At 36.2% G+C, this 9,890-nt stretch overlaps 1 protein-coding gene across 1 annotated transcript; it reads right to left on the bottom strand.

The window, feature by feature from the left end:
* Positions 1–49: 49 nt before the first annotated feature.
* Positions 50–9,347, bottom strand: nae1 (nedd8 activating enzyme E1 subunit 1). Its single transcript, XM_088614517.1, has 20 exons — positions 9,202–9,347; positions 7,792–7,895; positions 7,024–7,084; positions 6,508–6,538; positions 6,343–6,414; positions 5,605–5,684; positions 5,347–5,456; positions 4,735–4,844; positions 3,573–3,635; positions 3,259–3,322; positions 3,029–3,120; positions 2,866–2,925; positions 2,567–2,700; positions 2,367–2,442; positions 2,051–2,090; positions 1,719–1,805; positions 1,519–1,611; positions 1,028–1,142; positions 708–757; positions 50–264 (listed from the first exon to the last, which is right to left on the bottom strand). Exons 1-20 carry the CDS (start codon positions 9,258–9,260, stop codon positions 155–157), a joined length of 1,611 nt encoding a protein of 536 aa, XP_088470643.1. The 5' UTR covers positions 9,261–9,347; the 3' UTR covers positions 50–154.
* Between the last annotated feature and the right edge of the window lie 543 nt (positions 9,348–9,890).

The raw sequence follows: 9,890 nt of genomic DNA, 5'->3' as shown, positions 1-9,890 counted from the left end.
AAAAAAGCGTTCGTCAACACGGCAAAAAACCACCGAACAGCAAACCAGCCAATCATCAATGATAATTTATTTTCCTTTTTTAGAAACAGATAACACATTCTAATATTTTACAATGGGTTAAATAACATATACAACACTGAAATGTAGTTTTCCTTTACAGCTGGAAAGTGGCAGACGTCTGTGACATTGCATTGTAGATAAAGGTGTTGTTGAAAGGTACGAACTGGTGTGTTATTGTTTTGATCGCCTCCTGAGCAGCACATCCTACAAAGAAAAAAAAAATGCAAATCTGACATGTCTAAAGCATTTTATAGCCAAAAGCAACAAGAAGATGCAATAAAAATCGTTAGGTGTGCTCCAATATACTAAAACAAAAGTGAATGTTCAGTAACTGAAAATCTAACATTTTACAGTTGTAACATTTTACAAGACTCTTATCTCAATATGACATGCAGAATTTGATCCAAGGGGTTTCTGTACAGCTAAAACACATAATGTGCATTTAAGGGCAATGATTACAGAATATGTTCAATATGATGTGTGAAAGGAGACCACACGTTTTAACTATTTCATGACAATTATAAAAGAATTGAAAACAAAAATTGACATCTTGAAATTGGTGCATTTTCTATAAAACACTGTGGTTCAGCTGCTGTATCAAAAGCACTGGTATCACCGAAATTAACTCAAACTCTTTCTAATCTTACCTCCCAGGAATGAAGCAACTGTGTGTGGTTCTGCAGCACCACAGCGACAGCTGAAAAACACAAATAACGACATATTACAATGCATACATCTAGAAGTGTTCCTTGTGGCTTACATCTTAGTCCATCTAACAAGAATGTACTCTTAAAATATTTACTCTGAAAGAAAAGGGTCTCACCCCTTAAGTAATGTATGATGAGGATTTTCTGCTAAGGTTTGACTGCAAATCACTTACAATATTTCCCATCGGATTATTTAATATTTAATTATTTAAAGAGATGATTTTCAATAACCAGTATCTAAAAAGACAAAAGACACTTACAATTCATGAATGTAATCATCTTTCACATTTACATTCAGGCCATATTCTTGAAGAAGGCTGTTGACACAAGACTTCAACTTGCCAATATCTTCTTCAACTTGGTAATTATAAACACCTTGTTGTGGGGGAGCAAACAAACAAGATTCATTCAGTTACCCTTGAAATGGTTGGGTAGCATTTTTTTTAATTATGAAACACCCACCAAATCCCTTTCTCAGTAGAAAAAGTAAAAACAGCAGTTAATCCAACAATAGAAACTTAAGAATCAATGTGATGATATCCAAAATTTTACAGTTTGTGAGGAAGCAGACTCTGGAAAATTAGTATCTGTACAGACTTTTAAAAGAGAAATGTCAAACCTTGCAAACATGCGGTAACCTATTTGTAGCATATGCATTTAGTCACTTTACTTTTACTATTTCCCTTTCATATATACATAATAAATACTTATTACAATGGTCTTAAACATATTTTAGGTGAAAAACTCATACCTGGGTATCGGGAGTGTTGCTGATAGAAGCGATCAACAGCACGTAGCATGAGGTACTGCACCATTTCGCTGTCTGGATTGTCCATACAAGATGCTGAAAATTTGTAAAAGTTTCCACATTTAATCACACTTTTCCCTGAGCTGAGACCAAGCATTTGCTGTGAAACAATACAGTACTGTAATGCAGGAAGTTTCACTTACTGATTTCATCTTTATTAAAAGATTCAACACTGTACTCCTCAGCCAGTGACCTGCACCGTACAATTCTTAGGAACGCTGCATTTTTACCTGAAAAAAAATGTTTTAGTGGTCATGGTGATGTATCTGTGTAATTGCACACAATGGTTACTACTCAGAAATCCTTCAATTCCACACTTTCAAAACAAAGACATGTTGCTCATTCAGAAACAACAGAATAAACGTGTTACTTTTTTGTAGATAACACTTTTTCCTGCTTTATGTTTTGAACTTCACAATTCAAGACCGAACATCACCTCAATAACATTATATTTCTTGTGTTGAAAAGAACTTACAGAAAAGTCTGATGTCCTGCTCAGAAATGCTTTCAGAGCACTATAAATGAGAAAAGAAAAATGGTAATACAGGTTAACATATATCAATAGGTTCTTCAGCAGCCTCTTCTTTTTAACCCGGTTAAATCCACCCCAGAATATCCATTGCATATCTCATTATGTCTCTCTACTTTAAACCGTTGAAATTCTACCTGAACATTACTGGATTACTTAACAGAAAGAGGCAGATGGTCCAACACAAACAAATTTAACATACTGATTGTTCATTTAATTTGGAAATACAGCTGTACAGACGTTTTCCATGCATAATACATACCTTTCCAACTGACTGCAACAGAAAGGCTACATGTTTCGAGACTGCAGCAGCATCCTGTTTTGCCTTCTCTCGGTAGCTGAAAACCACACACATCAAAGAACAACACAGAGCCATCAGACCCAGAACAAGAAGGAACGCCGATCTATTTTTTGTCTTAAAGCGAGTGTTTTGCGGAAAAAGGCAAGGAGTTTTCTGCATACACGTTCTGAAGGCTGATGAACTTGTCAGAATCGGCAATCATGTCAGGGATGGTGCCACGGACCGGAAGGCTTCCTCCACCTTCCTTCTCCACAAACTCCTTGACAGCCCGCGCCATCACCCAGAACGAAGGACTCTGGAAGGCAAAGGCAGACATTAACCAGTCTAAAAATGTGAAAATAGAGAAATGAAAGTCATGGATATAGCCAAAGCTACAAAAACCGATGCTTTCAGCAAGCTGTTTACTCTTAATATTTTATATTCTTATCAAACGGTTTCCTAGTATACATTTGGTCCTCACCTGTGATGTAATGTTCTTGCACTGCTCATCATTAAAGATATCCTCTACTGTACTCGAGATCTACAAAAAATAGAAGTAAGCAGTTACAGAAACACCCTACACCATGTACATGCTCCACTGCTCTGCTTCCGGTGTAATCAGTAAAGAAAGGAAAATACTCCACCTTTGTCGCGTTCAGGGCTGTATTGACATTTTTAATTGCTTCATCAAAGTTCTCTTCGTCCTCAGGAGACCCGTTCTCTTTCTTGCGGATCCCTGTTTTTTTTTAAGCAGGGAGAGAAAAAGAAAGTTAATTTACAAAATGTCCACCTCAGACATTGGCTAATTAAAATGTATTAAGACTTAAAATATAACTTTTCTGAAAAAGCAAAGCCAAATTTAAAGCAATCTAACCTTGGCGGATGAGTTCTCTGAATGCTTCCTTTTCCTTGTAATTCTTGGGTGGCTGGGAATTGTGCTGAGTACATAAAACATATTCATACATCAGTGCAGTTGTAATATACTAATATATAATAATTATAATTAATTATCTATTTATGTTATTGCTGGACAAAAAATACAACTCATATTAATTCAAAATCACAATCTTGATACACTTAGGTGATACTGCTTTGATAGATTTTAGGCTGACGAACACAAAAGCAAACTTAATCTGAGTTCCTAAATGCCTTGTACAGTTTATCATTATTAAGGTAAACCGTTTTTACCTCACTGCACCAATTTTCCAGATACTTGGCAACCACAATGATCCAAGGAGTATGACTATGGTCCTGTCAAGAAATGAATTTTAGAAAAATGTATAGACTTGTATCAGATGACATAAAAAGCATTCTTCAAGCACCAGCTGCTGTGAAACTAATCACCTCAGGAATTTTATTTTAATGCATTTTGCTCCACACAGTTAATCATTTTTGTTGACTTTGGCGAATGGGCATTTTCTTTGTAATGCTTTCTTTGAATGAGGCAAAAAACATCATCATAACTCCTTCATAAATACTACATAATACAGTAAAACAACAGGCATAAAACCATACAGCAAAGTCCAATTTCACATACACCTACCAGGACTACTGTTACTGAGCTGAAACTGTTGAAAATCCTTGCCAGCATTTAAGTCCGTAATGGTGTCTTCCTTCATGTTCATCTTACTACTCTCAATCTGAAATTCTGCTCTTATCGTTTTGCTGAATTATAAAAGCTTAACAAGTATAGTGAGCCTGTAAATGTATTTACACAACTTGTTGTGAACATTATGTACATTGTCTTTTCACCTCAATCAAGTACTTATCATTTTCACATCCGCCTTTGTGAACTTCATTATGCTCCAAGCTTTGTTTAAAAGCGTATTATTGTTCTTTGAATGTTAATTTCAACTGAAGAAAAAAACAATACTCCAAACTAAATTTGCATAAACCCTGCAATTCTATTTGTATTAACAGCATTCATAACAAATATTTCTGAAAAAGATGAATTCCCACCAAACACCTGCTCTCTAGGGACATCACACTTTCTTTCCCAAGATTCTAAGCTCCAACACCCCTCCTCCAGCCCCACTACCAGTGGAGCAACCCTATAGCTCATTTTAAAGGTGGTTCTGACTACCTCACCCACATGACCAGAGTCTAAACCCTGAAGCCAAAAACATTAAGGGCAAAACGTTCATTCAAGACACATATTACTTGTCCTTATCTCCTGAATGGAATAAGCAAAGTATACACATGGTACATGGCATTTATCAAAATACTGCAGAATCTCTAGGACACTCAAAAACCGCAAATGTGACTCTAGTCAAATATGAGTTGTGAGAGAAATGTAAATATGCACACAGATGCGAAGGACATTCTGAAATAAAAAAATATATACACCAACCTTTCTGTCCATGTTATCCAGGTCATGGCACTCAATATGCTTTTTGAGTTCAGGAAATGGACAGTCCAACCTCAAGTCCTCTAGAGTGTTATCTGGATGAGATTCTACAACTGAAAAAATGGGAAGACAGGCCTTAACAGAACTGTTGTTTGACCAGCCCTAGTGAAAACTAATACAATATTCTGTGGAGCCTTCTTCTTCAGCCTTCACACCTGAAGAAGGCTCCACAGCCAAAAGGTTGTGTTTCTTTTCTTCTCTTTTCAGCATGGAATAAACCTTTACTTGTTCCTTTGTTATTGAGATAACCTCTATCAATATGAAAAATGATCCAATCCATCATTTCTTTAATTGAACGCCCGTCTTAATGTAATGTTGTGTATCTAGAGATACAAATGTACGTTCGTGCATTTCTAATTTTTTAACAAATAAACTCGTATTGTGCTCTAAAATAATGTTGAGATTTATCTCAAAAGCTTTCTCCGACAAAATGCTCTGCACAAAAATTTTGCACACCAACCTTGCAAAAAAGGCTTAGTATGAAACCTAAAAAATTAGCAAGTAAAAAAAACACTTAGGACTTTACATTAAAATAGATTGTACAGTGTATCATACCTGAATGTTCTTTCACCACAAGCCTCATGTACCCAATGAACCCATAGGTCCTGCAGACCAGAAAAGGAACTCCAGCATTCCACAGAACAGCCCCTAATCGTAAAGTCGTACTGGGGAAACAAAGATAGCCAATGCTTAATCTTAAGAATGTGAATGATGTTCTCTTAACTCAGAATCTGTGCCTTTTCAAGGCTTAACAATATTTCATTTGATTTAGATGGAAAAGATACAGAGTGATCACCTCATAACACTGCATACCTTTCTTGTAACTGGACACCAATTACCAAGCTAAATCTATGGAAAAACTCAGGATTGTTGTCTAGGAGTTGTTCTGGAGACTAGAAGTAAAAACACAAAACACATCAAGTCACATCAGCAAATACTGGGAGCAAAGCTGAAACACTGCTATTGATGGAAAGGACAAAACAAATTATGGGAAGCTGTAAGCATGTACCTCTTAGGTGCCCCATAGCTCAGCAACCCACAAAACCTTTATACACATTTCTGTCTAAATATTGCTATATCTGTTACAACACTCTTACATGTTTTCTAAACACCCCTTTCCAGTGACACTTTCAGTGACATTATACAACTTTGTTACCAATCCATACCACCAAATGATCTCTACTACGTATCAAAGATATTTACACACTTAATCTTTTAACAAAAGTAAGTGTTCACTGTACATTAACTTCAGTCTCACTGTACATATTAACTATTTACACACTTCATTCATTGGATGAAGTATCTTTTCTATTATTGATTTATATGACTTGACTAGAATGTTTTTCCCCATTTTCCTTTACTCTCCTTGCCTGGAACTTAATTTGGGCATTTTCCAGGATATGAGGGGATACCTGAAGGTAAAATGCCATGTTCTCCCAGGCTACAGCCTGTCTTAATCCTGAAGTGTTAAGGATACTATGATGCAGTAATTCATGCCTTCATCCAAGTGACATTCATGCTGGGTGACACATCCTGCCATAATTCACTGACCTCCTCCACAAAATTCCCAGAAACGTCACTGTTCAGCTCCTGCAATAGCTCTGTGGATGCCTGGGCCCGATTCTAAAACAAACAACCAGAATTAATTTTTAAACTGTTGCATGCAGTGAATGATAAAATATTGATGCAGACTGCCCATAATTTAACAGTACTTACCTTGCCAATGCTGCTCTTGTTCAGAAAGAAGCTGGAGATGCAAATATACAAGTATTAGACACTTGAGCAAGGCTGATTAACATTTCAATTGCAGATTTATTCCGTTAATCATTATATGTCATGGAAATGCCCCAACTCTAAACTTCAAAGCAATAGCACACGTACATTTTTTACCTTCTGATTTGAAATGCCCTTGCATGAAATGGTAAAGAAGCAGAAACGCTTTTAGAACGATGATGGCAAGAATTTAAAGACAGAAACCTTCACTGAACTGAAAGTAGAAAGGCAACATATGTTGGTTTTGTTGCATGTTCCAGCATTCACCTTTCATTCTCACTTAATACGCTTACAGCAACAAATGTATGACCTTAACACACAAAATATAAATCATGTTGCCCAATGTATCATCTCTCATCTGTCATCAAGAGACAACTTTCAGTTAATTACATCAAAGCTGTCAAAGATTTATCATTTAAAAAAAAAAACAGAGTCAAGGAAAATGCTGTCATAGCTCACTTGTTTCCAACATCTTCACCTGTGACTTTGTGGCCATCTACAATGGTAAATGCTCCGATGCCTTAGAAAAAGAAAAGAAAAAACATTCACACGGAATTATTGTAGCCACCATCTCCATAATGCAAAAAGTGGTTTCTCTTAAGTAATTCATTCTAAAGTAGTATTCCCTCAAACAAATCAAAGATCAATCAATGAGTGCAATGATCAAATATAAGTGAAGAGAATACTTTATTTTTTGCTGTAACAAGTTCACGGCATTTCATCAGTACAATGCACAGCTTTATTTAGATTGACAAACTATATTTTATTACTGTAGATACCACACAATTTGAGATTGGCAGCTGGGTCATTATGACTCTGTAATCACACAAGGAGATAAAGCAGACAGACCCCACCCATTAAGGCATTCATGTTTTGACATATTACAAGCTCTGCAGCAACATACATGTGCTTCAATGCCTTTGTACTGGTTCCCTAAACGACAAATGAGGTTTTAAAACAAACTTTTTCTTGATCAAATAACAAAGGATCAAGATTTAAGGGCTACCTTAACCTCCATTCTAAGCCATTGGAAAGACTACTTTATTTGTATTGTAATTCCTAATGCATGAACTTTTCCTGTAAGTTCTCTTCACTTCCAAGAAAATGCAGATCACGTTTTGTAACTGAGCCCACAACAGTCTATTCAATTTGACAATTTTCTATAACAGAAAAATAAAGCAGTATTTTCTTTTTTGCAAGTAAAACACCCATCCATTTAGCACTTACCCGGCAGCACCAGATTCTTCAGTATTTCTGCCCCTGATGCGGTGGCATTGATCAGACACACATGTGCGTTTTCCAGTGCTTCCTGACCATGATCTCCCCACAGTCTTCGACAGAAAGAGTGAGCACAATTAAACAGCATCCCCTGCAACCCCCTGGTGTCTTTCTAACAAAACACAGCTCAATGAAGACTTTCAAAAATGTCAGATAGATTTTTGGAGGAATTTTAATATTTGATATAAAATAATGTACTGTAACAACTATTCTAGTCGGGTAAAGCACCTTGCTTAAGGATGCAAAGCAGATCAAACCAGGGTCTCCCCAGTGTAGGTCCCTGTAACCCCAATACACCGTATTTTTTATTCATCTGGAGATATCCTTAAGTAATATGAAACCTGCAATTTTTCAACTGAAGATAATAAAAAGGTGTGATCAAAACACATTACTGGTTCAATTAGGCAGCCAAGAGTCCATACGATAAAATAAAAAAGAATTACCCATTGAAGTCAGGAGAAGACCGAAAAACCCTGCTCTAACCAGATCTTAATTCTTAAACTGGAAGTGCTGCAGTCAAAAACATTTAGGCAAGTTATTAACTAGTGAACCTAATAACAGCGACAATGGAAATTTCATATCTACATCAACTTATCATCAATTTACAACTTGACGGCAGAGTGCCTGTCAGACTGAATTCCTGTAGGGAACATCCACCATCATCTTTCAGCACGTACCTAACTTGGCTCTACAGCTTCACACTTTCCATGCTTTTATTTTGATTAATACTGTACATGATACAAATGCAATCTTTGCTACAAGGTTTTGATTCGTTTGAACAATATGATGCCTACCGATTTATATTGTCCAAACACATATTTATGTGGTTTCACAAGAATACCAGCAGTTCGCTGCAGGTGTTTTCCGCAATTCTACCAGACTATTAAATAAACGGGTGCGCTACTGGGCAGAAGAATGTGCCACGAACAAACTCAAACGACATCTCACTTGTCCCTTTTAGAAGTAAAATGTGACAAAAAAACTAAAAGAAGGTTGAGTGTATTTCAAAGTGAATAAGAACTATTTGGCGCTTAGACCTGAGATAACCATAAATGCATAGCTAATTATAAGTGATTAGACCATCAGAGAGTTTTGTTTCGCTAGAAACCGTATCATCCTTTAAACGCATTTATATCGAAGTGATTACACTTTGCGTATTCTTTTAATCATTGGTATGAACTTGACTTTCACCGTTCAATAACGATTCTAATGTCTACAGTGCTAAGGGCCTACCGGCATCATTTTCTATATTTGTATTCAAAGACAAACGCCTCATGACACGATGCTGATTAAGAAGCTTTCAAAGTCCGGTTCGATTAAAAAAAAAAAACATTGCTTGTCACGCCTTCGATACCTTACCTGAGCTGTCTGTCGTATTTCTGCTCCTTCGTTGCTTTTCCTTTATTGACTTCAGCCATAATTATCGCTTGCACAACTCACGTTTCCTGAGCGTAAGTACAAGATAGCAGATTCGACACTCCGCAACCCAAGCTTAAGGTAAATAACAAAAGTATTCGTTTGTTGCAGTTTCGTTAAAAATCGTACCGCCAGGGGGAGATCTTCTACAATTGTAATTGAAATGGCTAACGTTAAAGCATGTTACAATGTATTTCTATTTTTAAGTATATATTATCATAAGTTTTGTATAGTGCCAAAACTTAATAACACTGTGATACTAAAAGTAAAACTGTGGGAAAAGTAAAAAGCAGTACCAGTAGAGAAGAATTTTGATTACTGATAGCCATTTATTACAAAGTAAAGAGGATAGTTACCACTTGATTGCAGCCATCCATCACCTCAGGTAATTCTCTGAACACACTAAACTATATTGCTCTAGAAAGAAAATGTGTTAGTTAACATAATTTATAAATGTTATCTGCACACAGTACACTGTATATCGAATGGGAAACACACACAGCTCCATGTTCATTGCATAAAATAAGTGTTTTATGAGTCATAAATTTCCCTTCCTCTTTTTCAACAAATCAGTATTGCTATATAAATTGTATTGGAGAAAAATCCTTTGACTTTACCTCTAACATGCACAT

This window comes from Lepisosteus platostomus, chromosome 20 (genome assembly GCF_059453375.1).
Source record: "Lepisosteus platostomus isolate fLepPlt1 chromosome 20, fLepPlt1.hap1, whole genome shotgun sequence".
NCBI classification, from domain to species: Eukaryota; Metazoa; Chordata; class Actinopteri; order Semionotiformes; family Lepisosteidae; genus Lepisosteus; species Lepisosteus platostomus.
This window is presented reverse-complemented; position numbering and strand designations above follow the sequence as displayed.

Coding starts and splice junctions, on each gene's coding strand:
- nae1 (XM_088614517.1), bottom strand. CDS start 9,260: ATGGCTGAAGTCAATAAAGGAAAAGCAACGAAGGAGCAGAAATACGAC. Junction 6,539..7,023: donor GGTGAAGATGTTGGAAACAA/GTGAGCTATGAC, acceptor TTGCATCTCCAG/CTTCTTTCTGAACAAGAGCA. Junction 1,143..1,518: donor GCAACACTCCCGATACCCAG/GTATGAGTTTTT, acceptor CCCCACAACAAG/GTGTTTATAATTACCAAGTT.